This window comes from Trachurus trachurus (assembly GCF_905171665.1).
Source record: "Trachurus trachurus genome assembly, chromosome: 14".
Lineage (NCBI taxonomy): Eukaryota > Metazoa > Chordata > Actinopteri > Carangiformes > Carangidae > Trachurus > Trachurus trachurus.
The window spans coordinates 14,342,628-14,361,375 of NC_139903.1; the positions used below are offsets into that span (position 1 = coordinate 14,342,628).

General features: G+C 40.9%; 2 protein-coding genes across 3 annotated transcripts; one reads left to right on the forward strand and one right to left on the reverse strand.

Moving 5' to 3' along the window:
* Positions 1-886: 886 nt before the first annotated feature.
* On the forward strand, positions 887-6,143 carry LOC310997027 (mannose-P-dolichol utilization defect 1 protein-like). Of its 2 annotated transcripts, none has more exons than XM_083986598.1 (7): positions 887-1,115; positions 1,454-1,519; positions 2,033-2,185; positions 2,788-2,873; positions 4,477-4,592; positions 4,684-4,794; positions 4,899-6,143. In XM_083986598.1, the coding sequence occupies exons 1-7, from the start codon at positions 1,078-1,080 to the stop codon at positions 5,013-5,015; spliced, it is 687 nt and encodes a 228-aa protein (XP_083842724.1). In that variant the 5' UTR covers positions 887-1,077; the 3' UTR covers positions 5,016-6,143. The 2 variants fall into 2 exon arrangements, with proteins under 2 accessions (XP_083842724.1, XP_083842723.1); XM_083986597.1 differs by having other exon boundaries at positions 2,053-2,185.
* Positions 6,144-7,038: 895 nt separating this feature from the next.
* On the reverse strand, positions 7,039-14,425 carry slc25a35 (solute carrier family 25 member 35). The gene is made up of 5 exons (XM_083987107.1): positions 13,644-14,425; positions 13,461-13,526; positions 13,208-13,360; positions 11,806-11,940; positions 7,039-10,128 (listed from the first exon to the last, which is right to left on the reverse strand). The coding sequence occupies exons 1-5, from the start codon at positions 14,013-14,015 to the stop codon at positions 9,958-9,960; spliced, it is 897 nt and encodes a 298-aa protein (XP_083843233.1). The 5' UTR covers positions 14,016-14,425; the 3' UTR covers positions 7,039-9,957.
* Positions 14,426-18,748: the final 4,323 nt, after the last annotated feature.

Below are 18,748 nucleotides of genomic sequence, written 5' to 3' on the forward strand. Positions count from 1 at the left end.
AATGATATTTGTTTGGACACAAACTGAAACTGATAACAAGCACTTGGATTATGATTTGACTCAGATATATATATATTTTTTTATAGCTATGTCAATCAACTCATGGGAGCTTGTCAACACGTGCACACTTCCACTCGTGCCTTCAGCCATATTTCACAGCAAACATGAGAGGACACAAGCCTGTGCACTCCCTGTGATAGAAAGTCAGAACAAACTTTGAGTGCAACCTGCAACGCGTACTTCACCCTGTAAGGACGGTGCCCCTAAAATAAAATAAAAAGGAGGCGCTCTCCAGCCGGCTCCCCCGTCACACCTGCAGCTGCACAGACGAGCAGCTCCGCTGTTCTGGCGTGGATGTGCCGCAGCACAATAAAAATAAAAAACAAATAAACAAAAAGAGACCAGCCGGTCGACACAGACACTCGATGGAGTGTTGAATCTCATCCGTTAACGCTTATAATCGCTTATGAGCGTCAGTTATCGGTGTGAAAAAAATTCAAAATGTGCATCGAGTTTGGATCAATTTCGTAATTTTCCACGGCACACCTGGGGGCCGCTCACGGCACACTAGTGCCGCGGCACAGTGGTTGAAAATCACTGAGCTAGGAGTCCGAATACTATTTTTTTTAACCTTTAATATTTGATTAAGTTTCAAAACACATGTTTTTGCTTTGTCAATATGGTTTTACTGTTCTAAAGTAGACTACTATGTATTTTTTATTGACTGATGTAATTTGGTTAATTTCTAACAAGGTGATGTAATTTTACTGTGAAATGAATGTGTTGCACAAAAAAAGGAGGAGCCCCAACACCATGAGCTCCAGTGTTGGGGTTTGGGTCAGAAACATCACTTTGGGATTGGTTCATGTAGCTGAGGACCCACAGGACGACCCCCAGACAGAGGTGGAGACAGGAGGATAGCGGCCTAGCGGGCTAATGAACCGTCCTCCTCGGCCTCTGCTGTAGTAAATATTGGGGAACCTTTGGACCACTCCCCCCGCTTGATCCCTCCTGGCTGCAGCTGACTATGGCCACGTCTCCGGTCAGAGACTTCCTGGTTTCATTAATGCCAGAAAAATGCTACGAGGAGATTTTCGTCAACTTTCACATGCACGGTGAGACTTGATGTGAGGCAGAAAAAAAAAAGCGGGTGCGAGAAATCTTTGCAGATCTGCGTTGACACGGAGGAAGAGGAGGATGTTTTCACCTCTTCCGCTTAAGCAACATTGCAAATTGAATTTTAACCTAAAACTTTTAAAATTATTCAGTGCACGTAGGTAATTAGGACTTTATATAGGCCACTCTGTTACAAAATCACGTTTATGCACTCAATTGGTCTCTGTGTAATCTAGCAAAAGACGTTGACCCACAGCCTACTACTGCAGATGTTGAACATCTGCTGTGGTCTGATTGAGTTAACTTTTTTTTTCTCTTTGTTTTCTTTATGCAACAGTGCCATGCATAAAGTTTATACTGAACAAGGTCGCCGGACTCTGGATCTTACTGGACTCATTCCTGGGTAAGATTTCCCCCTCAGCCAAAACCTGCCTGATTAGATCACATGACAGCAGCAGCACATTAACATCTAACTGATAAATAACAGCCCCCCTGACATTAAGCAAAACTTTTCTAAAGATCACGAGATCTTTATCATTTCACTAACAATACAGTGGTTCTTTAATCTCTATTGATTGGATTTTCTGGATCAAATTAAGATTTTAATTCCCACAAGAACCTCAAAATGCTCTGGCTGTAGTGGATAACCATGACAACTGAACCACAGTATTAAAATCTGTCCATACAGAGGCACACAGATGTGTGACATGTTCATGGGAAATGCAAAGGAATTTGATCTGGTCACTATAAAGATATTTCTGCATATTGTGTGTTTGTCAGAGTTGTGAATAAAAAGCCAAAGCTGGCTTTAGTATTTCTGATATCATAACAACTTGTTTCTGCATGTGAATAGCTATGATGTGTTATTCATTGTTTCCATATTGATGACTAATTCGTCCCTCCACCCTCACCTGAGTGTCTGTGTTCTCCCTGCAGCACAGTTACCTCAGCTGCTGAAGATACTGTGGAGGGGAAGTGCCGACGATCTGAGTCTGCCTGCTTTCCTGCTGCAACTTTATGCTTTCTCATGTCCTGCTGTGTTCGCCATGGTCAACCACTTCCCGCTCTTGTACGTATTTGATAAGCAGCTGTTAAACAAGTCATTTGCAGTCTCATACACTCATCTGTTAATTTGTTACTGCAGATACGCTTCAATAAAACCAGGTTAGCAGCTCCTTGGGTGCTTCAGTCCATGTTGGTGCACTAGTCACTGTCAGTGGTTATAATAATTATCATGTTGCAAGCTTCGCTGTGACTGAGCTGTTTGGTTCTGGTACTGGTGCTATTATTATCTTGCCAGTTATCTCTAATGTCTCTGATCAACAAGGTTTTTTTTGTCTTCAGGGCAGAGACTGATAGATTTTTTTCTGTTACACATTCTCCATTCATGTGAAGCTGGAAACTACAGCTTAATTGTTAATGGCATGTTTGCTCATCTGTTATGGCTGTGTGGCCTATGTGTCATACTGTAGGTTCCGGAAGTGAACAATTTGCACAAGTGCCAGGGCCATCAGAAAAAGATTCATCTTAGGGGTTAGGACAATGGACAAGTTAATGAATACAGTATACACTGCCCAGATATCAGAGTAGTGTTCTGTCCTGCAGCTGACACTTTGTATCTGGAATCATCCCTGTTCACATTTGTGTTTTTTTCCATGAATTTCTCCACAGTGCCTGGGCTGAGAGGCTCTTCACGTTGGCCCAGACCGTTGCCATTGTTTTCCTCATCCTGTATCATCATACTGGTGCTCGCACAGGTTGGTTCACATATCTGCAACTCCAATCCAAATAATAGTGTCATTCTTTCTCTTATGTATATATTTTTACAGCTGTTAACAAGTTGCATGATGCCCAAAACCAACAGTACCTTAGCCCTGACACAAAAACTAGGCTTTGAAACATGAATTAAATGTTATTCTGCACCTTTTGCAAACATGCAAAAGAGTTTTAATGAACAATGAAATTGTTTCTACTGTTTACATTGTTAACAGTGAAACAGTTTAGACTGATTAAGACGGTTTCTGCTCCATCTGTTGGTGTGAGCCTACAGCCTGAGTTGAACACAGAGTTTAGCAGCACAGTAACAAAGTTCAAATGATCGACTGACTTTGCAGGTTTCAGCATTTGAATAAGGTTTTGGCTGATGTGGAGAGTTTTGCACAGTTGATTTTGAGTGATGAGAAATGAATGAACGCTTTTTAGAAGTGTAGTACAGCAACAGTGCAGTAGGCTAACAGCAGACACGTTTGATTAGTTTGAAAACATGGGCTTAAAAGATTTTAAAGATACAGACAGAGATCCAGCCATCCCTGATCTCACCTACATCTATCCAAAATAAAACTTAAAACAAACTTACATAAATGACCAAATCTGATCGGAAACAGAATTGTTTAAAGTCAAGACGACTGAGAAAACCTGTGATACAAATTCAGTACTTCAGACAGCAGGATGGTGAATGAGGGCCTGACTCATCATTTTCATTCATTTTGGTGCATTTAGTATTTTGTATTTTTCATTTCTCAGTCAGTCACTTAGACATTTGTTATTTTTAAATGCACTCTGAAAAGTTATATAAATAGACTTGATTATCCCTGGCCAACCGGAAAAAATGCTTTCCTTGATGTTTTATATGTTTAGTGTGGGTTCAGATAACAGGTTCAGATAACCACTGCTTTTTGGCAACACATACAATGTACCACTTACGAGCGAGCACGAGGCATATCAGCCTTGTTTTCATCAAACTGCTCTGGTACGTGTTTTCTCTGTGCAAAGACCTTTTGGTGCACAGCAGCACTGTAATTTAATTTAGGAAGCACTGAAATAGGTTATGATGAATTCCATCTGGACAAAACTACTGCATGCTTAAAGCAGTTTTCTGCTCAGAGCACAGATTACACACATTAATGATGTAATTAATGTGAATCAAACATTAACAAAGCCAAAAGCATATTAGAAATGATTAACAATCTTTATTTTCAGTGTTAAATTTAGTAATTTGAGTAAAAGGTCAGAATACCCTGAAGGAGCATGCCATTTCTAAGATGTGGACGATTCAGAGGTGTGAAACGATTGCGCTGTTGTGTTGAGAAAGGTTCATCAGCTCAGAGCAGAGTCTCATGTGACGGTCAGCGACACAGTTTTCCTGCTGTGTGCCTGGTTTGTGTTTTCATGCAGCGCCACCTTGTGGTAACAAGACGTAAACGATTCTCAGTGAACTTCAGTTGGAGGAGCAGTTACTGTACTCACAGCTTTTTTTCCATTCCAGTCCATTTATTTATCACCATGACACATATTTCAGTGTTTCTCAAGTTTCTGCTGTTGTATCGATCCCACATCATCTTGTCTTGTGTTTATTGGCAGGAGTGTTGTTCCTCCTGGCCTACAGCGGGGCCATGTTCCTGCTGGGCTCCTACGCAGCTGCAGCCGTTGCCTCACTGATGCAAGACTCCAGTCTGGCTGCTTTGATTGCAAGCAAGGTAGAAAACGCACAACTCATCTATCTTATCTGTTCTGTGATGAGTGAGAACTTGAGACTTGATACACTATGTGTGATTTTGATTTGTCCAGGTTCTCCAGGCTGCAGCTAACTACAGCGACGGTCACACGGGGCAGCTGTCCACTCTGTCCGTGTTGCTGGCGTGGGCTGGATCTCTGAGTGTCGTCTTTGTCTCTCTGCAGGTATGCAGTCAGGAATGAATGACACACCAACATAAACACCACTCTAATGTGTTAGCGTCTGTATCGCCTTTGCTGACCTACATTGTGCCAAACTTTCTTCGCAGGATACAGGAAGCTCACTGGCTGCTCTCATGCACATCCTGTCGGCCTGTCTCAGCTGTGTCCTCGTGGCCCAGGTCCTCTGCTACAGGAGCAGCAGCGCTAAACAGAAGGAAGAGTAGAAGTGACACTGAACAGTCCCATCATGTGTAAGAAAGATGTTGGGACATCAATAAGTATAGCGCTGGAGTAGCAGTAAATGTTTACAATGACTTTGTGTAGTTATATTCTTGTGTACTACACTCAAGTTATACTTTAAATCAAGTTAGGGGCTGTGTGGCTGTAAAGGAGACCTCCCAGTGTCGTGTATTCTTTCCTTTTTATCATTGCAAGTAGAGTGCATTTTAAAAAAAATGCTGATGTAAGATTTTATTTTCACCCTTAGGGGTAACGGTAGGTGACATAAAACATTCAGTTTTTGGGTCTATTCTAGGTTTCCTGGTGGCCTCCAGCAGTCTGAGTCATTTCTAATCCACATACAGGCTTTATACATGGGGGCAGTCATGCAGCAAACTTCACCAGCTGGTTGTTCTAGTCTGCTAAACTTCTGTGGAAGTGACAGGTTTTTATTTTGGAACCAAGCCCTTCAATGAGTTACTCCTTATGGGAAATTACGCCTAACTATTGAACATCAATGTTCCAACTAAGCAATAACTCATAATAACACCCTACATTGGCATTTACACACAGCACAGTGCAGCTTTGTGCTGTGTGTTGCCAACCTGTCCGGAATTTCCACTAAGGGTTAAATAAACATGTTTACCGATGAGTGCTCTGCTCAGATTTTTCAACTTTCAAGACACTTTAAGAAAAAGCGTCATGAAAAGAGTTGTATAATACCTCCAGTAAATCATGTCATAGCTGGTGATTAAAATAATATATTTTACCTATAGGACTTTAAATATGCTGTGACTTTGGGATGTTTCTACATTTCTTCTTTCTCTCTCATGAATCATGAATGAATCTTATGAATGAAGCCCCTGCACTGGCCTCTGAGCCTCAAGTATTTTCAGCCTGTGTGAACAAAATGTCCTGTGTTGCTCAGTAACATGTGGAGCAGCTCCTCCCAGACCCACTGAGAGCTTCACATGTGTAACAACCACCAATTAACTTTGTTTTGGCAGATACAGCGATACGTGTTTTATATCCATATATCAAGGCTGAATTTTCTAACGTGAATACCTATTTACCTGTACTGTGCTGAACTAAAGTGTTTCTGTGGATTATGTTTATGAACCCTTTGTAATAAAATAAAGCTTTGCCACAGAAGACAGGTGTCTGTAAGTCAAAGCATGACCTTCAGTTACCTTTAGGGCAGGAAAATGTTCGTTATCTGTGTGTACATAAAATTTACTTCCTAGAGTTCACTCTGGCAGTCATGTGACACCTCAGGTTATTACGGTATGTCATGTTTGCAATGTCACACAGTTGACTTTCTGAATGACTCTGTTCACTAGAATGAAAACAAAATACTAATTATTGCAAACGCAAGTCTGGCACAGTTAGGTGAACACGGTCCAGTCATGAGATACGCAAAGACATTCATCTCAGCAGTCCAAAAAGACATGTTTTTATATTGATATTTATTTTTGGCTCATGCAAAAATAAATATTTTGTGATTTGATCAATTTAATTTTGATGATTTGCTAATGTTCGCATACATGTATGTGGAAAACCTTTACCTGCTGAACATGCACTTCTTATCCTGCTGGTCAACTTTAGTGTTTATTAGTTTATCAGTGCAGTAACCAACAGGCTCATAGAGCTACCAGTGCTATTTAGCTAATTCATTTTTACTCTCAAAAGTAATTTGTCCCCTTCCAGTAAGTATATTCAAAACACAATCTGTCAATCATAGTGATGAACAAGTTCATCACAAGTTCATCACTGTGTCAAACAGAGAGTGCTGCACTTTCTGTTCCTTAAATCCACCATTGGGGAAATTCATCAGTTGCTTCATTTTGATTTATCTAATTCCTGGAAAGCTGAGGAACCTGAAGCCCCCCATTGCTTAGCCCTATTAACTAACTAGCATTAATATAGTACAAGGCACAGGTGGTAACGGCCTATAACATGATTAGCAGCATTTTCTGATACATAATCCCGCCCATGTAGACCAAGGCAAAAACCACAACGCCTGTCACCTCACTGTCAGATCATTTATTTGCTCCTCATGTCCATTACACAGAGATATTGGCTACCTGAAATACATTGTTGTTACACATTCATTACCAAACTGCTGCGTGTAACATTCACTGACCCGGTTCAACGCTAAGGATAAACGGTTTCATCATACAGTACATAAGTCATCAGAGTTTACACTGGAACCATTTGCAACAGAGCCACCATCATCATCATCATCATCATCATCATCATCATCATCATCATCATCATCATCATCATCATCATCATCATCATCATCATCATCATCATCATCATCATCATCATCATCATCATCATCACTCGCTCCCTATACATTTTGACCTTTTCCACTTCTCAAGACCTTAAATGATAAAAACTAACCAGTAACCGTTCAGTTTGTAATCTTTCTGGACCACTGTTAACAGGTTTCCTTTGCATTCACAGAACAAACTACCATTAAAAAATCTGCATAATAACTGTTGTTGTTGCCCTGAAATGAATCTGACTGAGACATTTTCCTGATCAGTAATTGGCTAGAATGGTTTGTTTCTGCTTGGAATAAAACAAAAATAAAAAATAGAGATTTTTCTTTGAAGGAATCATCAGCCAGTTTAGTTTTTGTCCGATTTTTGGTCTCTGAACTGCCAAATATTACCCAGTTGGCCTGATGTGAACTAAACAAATGGCACACAATTTTAGGCACAAAGTTTGTTTGACAGGAATCATTTCTGTTCTCAGAACTGCCTGCACTATTATAGTCTAATAATGTGGTTTAGGAGAAACTACATCATCTACCTTGTTATTGTTCTGTCAATTTATGAAATCTACAATACAGTTGATAACTTCATTAATGATATTTTCCATTTTGGTTAAATTTACAGCTGCAGGATGAATCCAGACATTAAAAAAAAAAAACTCCAGAATGAACAATATACAATGTTTTACAGTGTTGTTACATTGAGAAGACAAAGTTACTTGAGAAGTATAAAAATGGCAACCGCCTGCTAACGAAACATTCTTCATGTAAGATGCTCATAGCTTCAACTTCATGGTATAAAATTCACTTCAATAACATTAGTCTCCCATCTTGTGTTATGGAGATCAGGTTGAAAGCTGCGTCTTCTAGCTACAGTGCATTTATTATTATTATATTATGACAAACACATTGTGTCGTCATATCAATATATGTCATGTTTGTCACTGCTGCAATCACTAATATTATAACATATTATAAAATTCTTGACACTTTGCAGAGTATCGTTCACTTCATGAACAAAGTATCAGTCGCGCTAACTCCCTATAGAGAAAGTAATGTTAACAGCAGTGACCACACCCGGTGATGTGTGAAGTGCGCAGAAAAATCAGTTCAGTAACTGGTGCAGCAGCTCCAACCGTCTGGTGCTTCTGGTGTAAACCAGGAGGTTGTGTATTCACTATACGTATGTACATGATGTTAACGATCATTTATCTAAACTAAATACTCTTGTAGAAACCACCACCAAAGTGTTGATAGATTGTTAACAAAACACTGTCTTGAATAAAGGGAACTTCAAGACCTCAAAGGCCATACAAACACAAAGACATGTGATAAATAATGTTTCTTAATTCTAATTAACAAACCTTTGTAAGGTAGCTACATTTTAATGACTTATACTAGAACTGTTGTCATAAACAGTAATGCCATAGTAGTATCCCCAGAATTCTGTAGACTCTAAAATGTACTTACTGTAGAAAAATCTACCAATTTGAACAATTTTGAAACTACTGAACACCATGAAGGTCAAATATGGCGTGTTTGAAAAATATTAAATTAAATATTTGAGCAGTAACAGACATAGGCTGTGTCCATAATCACTCACTACTCCCTGTCCAGTCCACTATAGAGTGAGTCTGCTGTTTGATATAGTGAAAATTATCTAAGTTCTGATATACTGTATAGTGGGCTCACCATATCCCACACAAGGCATCATGAAGAGTAGTGGGCAACCGAGTAGTACATACCAGCATGCATTGTGCTCACACTGAAAGACCACTTGGCTCACTATAGTATATTCCTCTGCACTTAATAAGTTAATGAGTGATTATAGACACACCCTTTGACTTCAGGACTTCATGTTGTACAAATTAACAAAACGGCAGGTTCAGGATCTGTAGGAACATTACTGTCCCCACTAGAGCTTTAAATAAAGTTCTGAGGGTTTAAAATCAGGTTTTAAAAGTTTTTTCACTGCCCTTCAAACACTTATGTTGAAGGTAAAGATGCTTGTGGTAAAATCCTCCCTCAGTACACTCAGAATCACTTCAAGGCTGATGCAGGTTTTTTTTATTTTATTGGTGCTGCTTCCCAATGCAAAATACATGTGTTTCCCTATTGGTTTAGACTGTTGCCTATGTAAGCTTAGCATGAAACAGCTGCCAACTGCCAATTAGCACCAGACAGTGTAAAAGTAAGAGTTTGTTTGCCAAAGGCTGTGGCTGTTGGCACAATTCATTCATGTGATCCGTTCTCCAGAAAGTAGTTGGCTGTTCCCAGAGCAGATAGTTTTTATCTCTTTTGGAATGATGAAACTGAAGAGTTAAAGACCTGTGATGTCTGCTGTATTTACCCCACTGGACATACAGATTACTGTATATGGGGTCTAATGTGTAAGAAGTTATCACCAACACTATCCCAGTTCAGAGCTCTTGACGTGCAGCTTTGACTTTTCCACCCTTCTCCCCGATGCATTTTAACTCTACTAATCTGTTTTCTTATTGGAGTGTAAAATGTTACCTTTGCCCTCTCTCTGTCTTGTTAAGAAAGGAGAGCATCCTCTGGTTTTTCTTCTACCTCATAATAGTAAACTCATTAAATGAGGACTCATTTAACCCGTGCACTCGGAGCTTAATGAGTTACCCATTTCCATGCCTCCTTGTCCGGTGTTATCTGTACTGCTGGTATAGTTTGCGCAGTTCGTCCCAGAAGAACAGTGACAGAATTGTGTGTGGACCGAGCCGGAAATAGGATGCTCCCAAGCCTTTGTAGAGTCCTGTCAGTCCTTCCCTCCTCAGCGTCTTGGAAAAGCAGTCAGCGAATCCTTTATAAAGCTGCCCCTTTAAGATGAGAAGATGACAGTCAGCCCAATGTCCCAGCAGGATGTGATGAGTGTATGAGCCTCCCTTTGTGATCAAATACTATAATCCTTATAATCCTTAAACCACTACTCCACCAATTTAGCACTGCATGTGTATTAATCTGCCAGACTCACAGAGGACTGTTAAAACTGTTAAAATGACCATATATCAAAATCAGTGCAGCAGAAGCAGAGACGTTGTCATAAGACCAGGAGTGAGCTGCTAGTCTCAAAGCTACAACCTCAGCACCTGAAAAATGAAGCCAAGACAGAGAGGTAACAAACTGCAGTTCCTCAACGGCCTCTCAAGACTGAACAAACCAAAACAACGAGTGAATCCTCACAGAATCTCATGTTAAAATGGCTTCGCCATTTACATCCTGATGCATAAAAAGGCCTTGGCTTGTATAGTAGAGTTTCTCTAACTTGGCAACTGTACAGAGGTGAATTTTTCAGACGTACCTGTCTAACTGTTATGTCCTATGATTAAGGGTGTGGCACTTTTGAGTGAAAGGTAACAAATTGGCTATACACTGACATTTCAGCTCCTCTTTACCAATTTTTCCAGCTTTCTCAGTCCCAATGCCGATACCAATATTAGCATATTGGCCAATACCGATACCGATCCGATACCACTGTTGAATTAACATCTGTACACCTTGCCATGTGGAAGACAGTGAAGGCATCAGGCTGGACTTTAACATTACTTTTCTAACTTTGTAAAATGCTGTTGCTCTGTGTTGTGAATAGATCGGCGTCATGGATCAGCTCCGCTATCCGATACGCGATCTAGCTACATAGTCAACATCTGGGTCGATATCCAATCTTAATATCGGATCGATGCATCCCTAGACGTCACAGAGGCTACACCCATCTGCATACAGTCCATAGTTGTTGTAAATTATCTTGTACAGTTAAAGCTGCCCCTAAAAGTTGCAATAAAACATACCACATAGAGGCACTAACAAAAGTTCATTGGATGTCTATTGCTTAAAGGGATAGTTCAACATTTTGGCAAATTGGCCCATTGCCATAATCCCTATAGTCATAGCAGTAGGTTTGTTACCTTTAATTGTCAGTGCAAGCTATTTTAAGAATGGCAGAGCAGAGCCGCAAACTGCTCAGAGCTACACTATGGAGGCTAATGGGATTTCTTGGTTTCCTTCATCAAATACACAATCCAGCAACTTGTCCACCAGAGCGTTTTGGAGTTGTTGGATTGTGTATTTGATGAGTTTGATGAGGGAAACCAAGAATTCCCATGAGCCTCCATAGCGTAGCTCTGAGCAGCTCGTGGCTGCGCTGGGCCATTCTAAAAATAGCTTACACCGACAAATAAAAGTAACGAACCTACTCCAAAGACTATAGGGATTATGGCAATGGGCCAATTTGCCAACATGTTGAACTATCCCTTTAAAGAAAGTCTGCATTTTATGAAAATTATAATTTATATTGAGTGAGGGGCAGGCAATATAAGATGTATCTTCTCCCTGCTCCCTTCCAACCAATGGAAGAAATGTTGTGATGATATTGTCAAATTGTGAAATTGCCTTGGTTGGAATAAATGAAAAGAAAGAAAGAAAGAAAGAAAGAAAGAAAGAAAGAAAGAAAGAAAGAAAGAAAGAAAGAAAGAAAATCATAACTTCTGTGTCCTCACCTTGCCCAGATGGTCCACAGGCTGATTATAGAGCCGGGTGCTCACCACGTCAAAAGGTGTCATAGCCAACACCACCACCACACTGCTGATCATGCCGGCAGTCAGGGCCACCAGCCAGCTGTCCTTAGGGAAAACCTTGGGAGGAATGAAATTACAACATTATGAAGCAACAACCTCAAACAAGGAGGAAGCAGAAGAAGTGTTCAGAAGCAGAATGACACAAGTGAGAAATAACAGGACATAGAACAACACTCCAGTGCAGTGATGCTGCGTCATCAAGGTACCACCATGTGAGCAGCCACGGCTAATTTTAACGGGTCATGATCTCCCACATTCAGCCGGATGGAAGAATGGCTCTATTTTTAGTCCACACACACACACGCTTGCGTGCACACACACTTCAGTAGCTACAGTCTAGAGCTTTTATTACACAAGAGAATAGAAAACTTTGGTTTGAACAGAAGAGACTGAATGGACAACATAGCAACAACAGGTTTAGCGACATGTCAACAGACCCCACTTATCGCCCTCACTCAAGAATCCACCAACCTGTTAAAATAGCTCTAAGGAAGTCTGAGTAACACAACTGTGGCCATGGTGGTTCAGATTCTGTTCTGCAGACGGGTCAAACACACACACACACACTTCCTACCCAAGTGGGTCTGGTATTTAGTTTAGTATAAAGGAGCGCATTTTAAGTAGGACTTGATCAGCAGCCACCAGTTCCCAGTGAACTCCCTGGTGCACTAGTTGTGTAAGCCTCATGTTTTCAGGCGGGTGGGGGTGGGAGCCATGGGGCAGTGGGGGGGCAAAAAAAGGTGTCCAATTTCTATTCCAGAAAGAGTGCAGTGCCGAGCACTTTGTCAGAGCCACAATGGCTGCTTTTGTAATCTGTACACAGCCACTGACTAGATCTCTTCTCAATTCGACTATTGATTACTCTATGATCAGTGAATCTATGTTTATTCATTATCACTTGACTGGTGAACAGAGAGAGTAAAGGCCAATATCAGGACAAAAGATTACGATTCAGATGTGATGTGATATCTTCAAACCGCTGGTTTTATCTGACTAACAACAAAGTATATTACAGTAGGCTACATTTGATATTATATATTAATCCTTGATATAGCTGTAACGATTATTATAGTCAAAACAAATGTTTTAAGAGTTGGCTTGACTATAATAAGAATCACCACAGCAGCTGTATCTAAGATAAGCAGTCAGTAAAATTAACATCTTCCCAAGACAGTTGTTTATTCTTGAGCAGTGAACTCATACCACAGACGTGCAGCTTTAACATAATCAACATTCCTGCAGTCAGCCTGGTCTCCGTCACCACAACTGACTTTAGCTGACTTCTACACTGAGATCAAACCTCGGAAGAGAGTGGTTTTCTAACCTGTAGGTCGAGCACAAGCTCCTTGGAGGAGGAGAAGGTGGAGAGCTGAGCGGCTGACCCCACGCTGACCCTGGGTACAGCAGCACTGGAGCCCCTCCACAGTCCCAGAATGCCATGCTGCCTGTAGATGGCTGCCAGAGCGTGGACCATCCCCTGGGAGGAAGAGGACGGACACACGAGCAAAGGGATGAAGCCTGGCTGTCACTCATGTCAAACACCTCCATGTTGGGTGATGGTGATGATGTTACAGTACCTGGTGTTTATACTGATGTCCAACTGCAATAGAGGAGGTGGACTGACTCTGCAGATGAGTCTTGACCTGTCAAGTAGGAGACACACTGTGTTCACATGTTTCCACTTCTCACCTTGAAGTGTCACACCAATTATAACGATGCAAAACAATGACGTCAGGCCTCAGATTGACACAGATACTGACCAAGTACACGGGACTGCCCATCACGGCCCCCACGACTCCAGCCACAGCCCCGGCTAACGTGGTTTTCAACGCGCTGACCCTTCCCTCGGTGTGGATGTACCCAGAGGACTCGATGATGGCGTACGAGCCGAGTCTGACTCCATTCATAAAAAACTGATACACCAGCCCGGGCGCCAGTCCTTTCTGTAAGCCGGCCAGCCCGTCCACTTTCCCGATGGTGTAAAAAGCGTGGAACACGTTTCGGTAGTAGACCTGGTAGGTGCCCCGGCTCTGCAGCTCTCCCTGCAGCTGCATCCGCGTTTTGACGACCTCCAGCGGGTTGGTGAAGAGACACGCTCCGCACGCAGCGGTTCCGCTCAGCACGAAATCCATCGCGACCGTCCGGCGGCAGGACAGATGTGTTCAGGCCGATGTGTCCTTCATGTCGGCGGCTTTCAGCTCTGCAGCGATTCCTCCTCCCACTTACTGTACTGTACACCACACAACACACACACCCACACGAGCACACACATAGACACATACACACATACACAGCCCGCTTCTTCCGTGCGCAGACATGAGAGTACTTCACGACCCCCTCGTAAACTCGTAATTCCGGATGTCGTTTGATACCTTTAAATCGGTGCTGCTAAATTTACAATAATCAACAATAAGGTCTAATTATGACTTTAATTAACTAATATATCGTTATTACCTTATATTAGTGGGGTCATTAGTCAATTTACCTGATTTTATCGCCTCTAAATATGATGTTGAATCAAAATCAAAACTGAAAGTAGGCTGCAGGCTTTAATGAGTGAGAAAAATGACAGATCAATTTCTGTCCCAGTTTCTGTTCCATCCTCGTGTTTGTTTTCACTGAAACAGCTGATATTTTGCAGTTGCAAACTCATTAGTACTAATAGGGGGAAATGAACACTAGCCTGTTTTCATCATGAATAAATTTCCTCGTGGTTGTAAAATATACTTCGGGAAAATATCTGCTTTGAAATATTTACTGTTGATCAAGAACCAGTCTGGCAGGCGGAGTGGCTGCCTGGCTGGGTCATGTTGACCTGTACAGACTCAGTGTGATCATGTATGTGGTCTGACCAACACTGACCAATCTATTCTCCATGTAGACTATTCACTTTTTTCCTTATCTATCGAACACACTCCTACTTACTGTACCTAATTTAACTCTATCATTTTTTTTTTTTACACTGTTTTCCCCATAACACACACAAACATGTAGGCCTATAGGCGACTGATTATACTGTCTAACAGAAACAACAAACTGATTATTTGACAAAGAAATAGGCTAGCCTACATTTATTTATTCAACAGACAGTGAGACAGATATTGTGAGGGAGGGGCGATCCTGCACTGACCTGTCCAGGCTGTCCGGTCCGGGTCTTGTACCCCTCTCTGGGGGCCTCTGGCCTATGCGCATTGCTGGGGGCCTGGTGGGGCATCGTGTCGCCTCCCTGACGCCTGTGTTGTGCAGTAGATCTTCTCATACATGACATATTTGTCTGTTCGTCTATTGTTGTTCTGTTGTTAGTACATGTTTTCTGTATTACCTCAGACAGTTTTTTGTTGTTGCTGTTGACAGCTGTCGTGCCAGAAGCTGATTGTTGCCAGATCTTGCCTCGGTTTTTCAGTAGCCTAGGCTACTACGTTCTGTGCGTTGATAATTATTTTGATAGACGAACTTTGCAAAACCTCGCTGATAAAACTAGAACACTAAAACGATGAATCAAACAATGCAAATGTGCGTAGTTTACTTTATTTAGATGACATCAAGCGCAGTATCGTAGTTCCTGGATGAACGCGCGCGCACCTTGGCACGACAAGGCTACTGTCACACTAGAGATTAGGCTATTAAAAATAAATCAATCAGCTCTGGGTAAGATGAACCAGTGCCCCTGGAATCAGTCTGTTCTGTCACGTTAATTAGCCTAGCCCTTTAGAGGGAAATTTCTCTTTACATTAACATGACACTAGTAGGCCGATACGAGTTCAGATCACTATTTGCACTTTCTCATCGCGACCACATAGCTAGATAAGATGCTCTCCAGAAATAGATAGGCTAGATGTCCATCCATGTGTTTTTTTTTTTCTTTTATCAATCTAACTTCAAAATTGCATGTCGGATAAAGCTTTGATATTTAAAAAAACAAAAAACAAAAAGTAAAACAGAATCGTTAAAACTGGAAAATACTGGAGATCATCAAAGATGATGCTGATTTGAACGTGCACGTTGTTTGTCCTTGAACATCTCATCGTAGAGGCTTGAGCGCGTTTGACGCACATGTTCTCTCAGCCAATGGGAACGGCTCCTCGGCCCTGGACCTGTGCACCGCCGAGCAGGAGGCTGGACAGGCGGAGTGAACGGGCGACATGTTGCTACAACTATCCAGTTGTTCTTGTTTATCGCTGGATGAGAGCAAAACGTCAACGACAGAAAGTAGTTATTTCTGGGCTCTATCTATCTATCTATCTATCTATCTATCTATCTATCTATCTATCTATCTATCTATCTATCTATCTATCTATCTATCTATCTATCTATCTATCTATCTACAGTCCGTCCACCTGACAGATCTAGGGACAGTAGCTGTCTTCATTAAGTAATTGGTGTCAGAATAAAAATAACTTCGCTTCACGTTTGTAAGTGTCAGACTTAACTGGCTGATCTTGTTAGCACAATTGTCTTTACCAAAGCAGTGATCAAATAAACTAATTAAAAAGGTCCTTAGTTAAAAATAAAAGGTTCACAGCATCATGAAGAAAAAGAAAATTGCTTGAAAAACTTTCAGAATTAATAATAACAATACCTTTTTCAGCACCCTCACCAGTTTCATGTAATAATTGATTCAGGCTCCTGAGATCATGTATAAAGTTTGTTATCAGGCATTTCTTGACATTTAACAGTTACACTCATGTGGGTTTCTATTAAAAATCTTCTTGATGGTGTGAAGTGAGTTCATGTGAATAGTGGGTCACCAGGGCACCACCATCACTCTCAATTAGAGATTATTTTCTGAGAGAGAGCTGTTTTTACCCACATCTCTGTTTAATCATCCGAAGAGCAGAAGAGCAGTTAAGCTCAGCTGCACGAGGATCACAAGACAAAACCCCACACCATGATAACTTACCATGTGTCTAAATGTGATGGGACCTTAATGTCACACTGAATTGATTGAACAGGAAACAGTAGTTCAATGGGAAAGAAAGATTGTTGACATTGATGTTTCCTCAGCACATAATAACAACAATGTTATGGTGATATTATTTCTATGATTTCACTTTTGACTTGTCAGATGAAAGCGCAACGTGAGATCTCTGGAGGTATCAGTGTTTTTGAGCTCCCTGTCTGGGCGGGTGGGTGGGTTTCTTCTCCGTCACTGAGCTGGATTAGACTAGAATGTGAAATCTGTTTTACCTCTATCCTCTTTAAATAGGATTTACACTCAGGGTCTATTGAACAGCCCCAGCCTGATGCACAGGACAGGAAATGGACTTAAACTAGCCTAAACAGACCTACATTTTATGTTTTGGCACAAATGTTTCTCCTATTGTTTGACCTGTTTGTCTTGTATACAGTATATTGTGTCACAATTTGAAGTTAACTGAAATTTAGCCCTGTGTGGTTGACAATATAGAATAATATCAGTGTAATGCAAACACCTGTTGTAATCTCTCTTTTTTTTTTGCATGTAACTTAAAATGCTGCAGGTGAGTGTGACAAATAAAACAATAATGAAACAAACATAATGCATTTCTTCTATTTTTGCATCATTCTTTACAGACTTTTGGATGTGCAAAGAGTCACACTGACTTTTTAAATTCCTACATCGAAATGCAAAATACTGAGCTTCCACTGAGGTGCACTGCAACTGAGGAGACAGGTTGCTGTCGTGCCAGAAGGAGACAAAAATAACAGACAGGGTGATTCCACTTTGTTGTGTTTCTCAGCTTTCATTATTTCTCATTTGTATCATTCAAAGCTCTGCAGCTTGGACAGAGAAAATGATCAATCAAGAATACTATCAACCAGGAGTCAAAATTAACATATTTTCCCCTTACAAAGACGTGCTAACCTTGAAGCATGAATTCTGTGTTTAACAGTTAAATGATGCTTATTGAGTCAAATTCCTCATCAGTAATCACTGCTGCTGCTGAGTTACACTAATAGCTGCTGCCAAGTTGCTCCGTCCAATGAGATCAGGGTGTAATCCACACCAGCTAATGAACTACCATGGAGGATTTTCAAGTGCAGAATAAACCTCGACCCAATGCCCCAACACACCCTGAACACACACCTTCAAGATCCTGACAGGACGGAGATGATTTCCTATTGTTCTGGCTGATGTAAGAAAAAGGAGAAAACAAGAGAAGAAAATATACTTTGGATGATTCCTTTTTGATTCATTGCATTCAAGGCCGGATTTGACACCTTGCTACAGCAAGAGAATCGGGTAAGTGGAAAACTATTTATTTACTCGGCTACTGACATCATCAATGTTTCTCTATAAAATACCCCATTAAATACTCCATCAATGTCACAAACAAACTAAATCGGTTTATTATTTTTGCACAACTCAGACACCACAGAATCAAAAACTAAATCCTGACAATTTTAAAGATTTGAATTCCATCATAATTTCCTGATCAATTCATACCAAGATTTCTTGATTCTCCGATGTAAAAATGACTCAGAAACCACAAAAAAGAGCAATAACCTTTTTTATATATATGGTGATATCATTACTTTTGTTCACGTGTTGCAACTTTTTAAGCATATTCAAAAGGGTTAATTAACAATGAGGTCAATCATCTAAATCTCTGGTATCAGCAGTCACTGTTAACTGGATTATGCAGAGTCAGGAGAGCACCTACGCAGCCAGCAGTATATAAGGGCAAGACAGAGCAGCTTATACACATGAAATACACATCCAGACAGACTTAACACACTTTACATTTCCTGTCCAAGTGTGATGCAAGGAGGTGTATTCTTCATTACATGATGAGACCTGGTCATTAATGGCTCAGCATGCAGTGTGATACCACATGGAGGTATTCCCACTGAGATAAAAATAATACTTATTCTAATAGGTTCT

Coding starts and splice junctions, on each gene's coding strand:
- LOC310997027 (XM_083986597.1), top strand. CDS start 1,028: ATGGCCACGTCTCCGGTCAGAGACTTCCTGGTTTCATTAATGCCAGAA. Junction 2,186..2,787: donor GTCAACCACTTCCCGCTCTT/GTACGTATTTGA, acceptor ATTTCTCCACAG/TGCCTGGGCTGAGAGGCTCT. Junction 2,874..4,476: donor TCATACTGGTGCTCGCACAG/GTTGGTTCACAT, acceptor GTTTATTGGCAG/GAGTGTTGTTCCTCCTGGCC.
- slc25a35 (XM_083987107.1), bottom strand. CDS start 14,015: ATGGATTTCGTGCTGAGCGGAACCGCTGCGTGCGGAGCGTGTCTCTTC. Junction 13,361..13,460: donor GACATCAGTATAAACACCAG/GTACTGTAACAT, acceptor TCTTCCTCCCAG/GGGATGGTCCACGCTCTGGC. Junction 10,129..11,805: donor CTGTGGACCATCTGGGCAAG/GTGAGGACACAG, acceptor CTCATCTTAAAG/GGGCAGCTTTATAAAGGATT.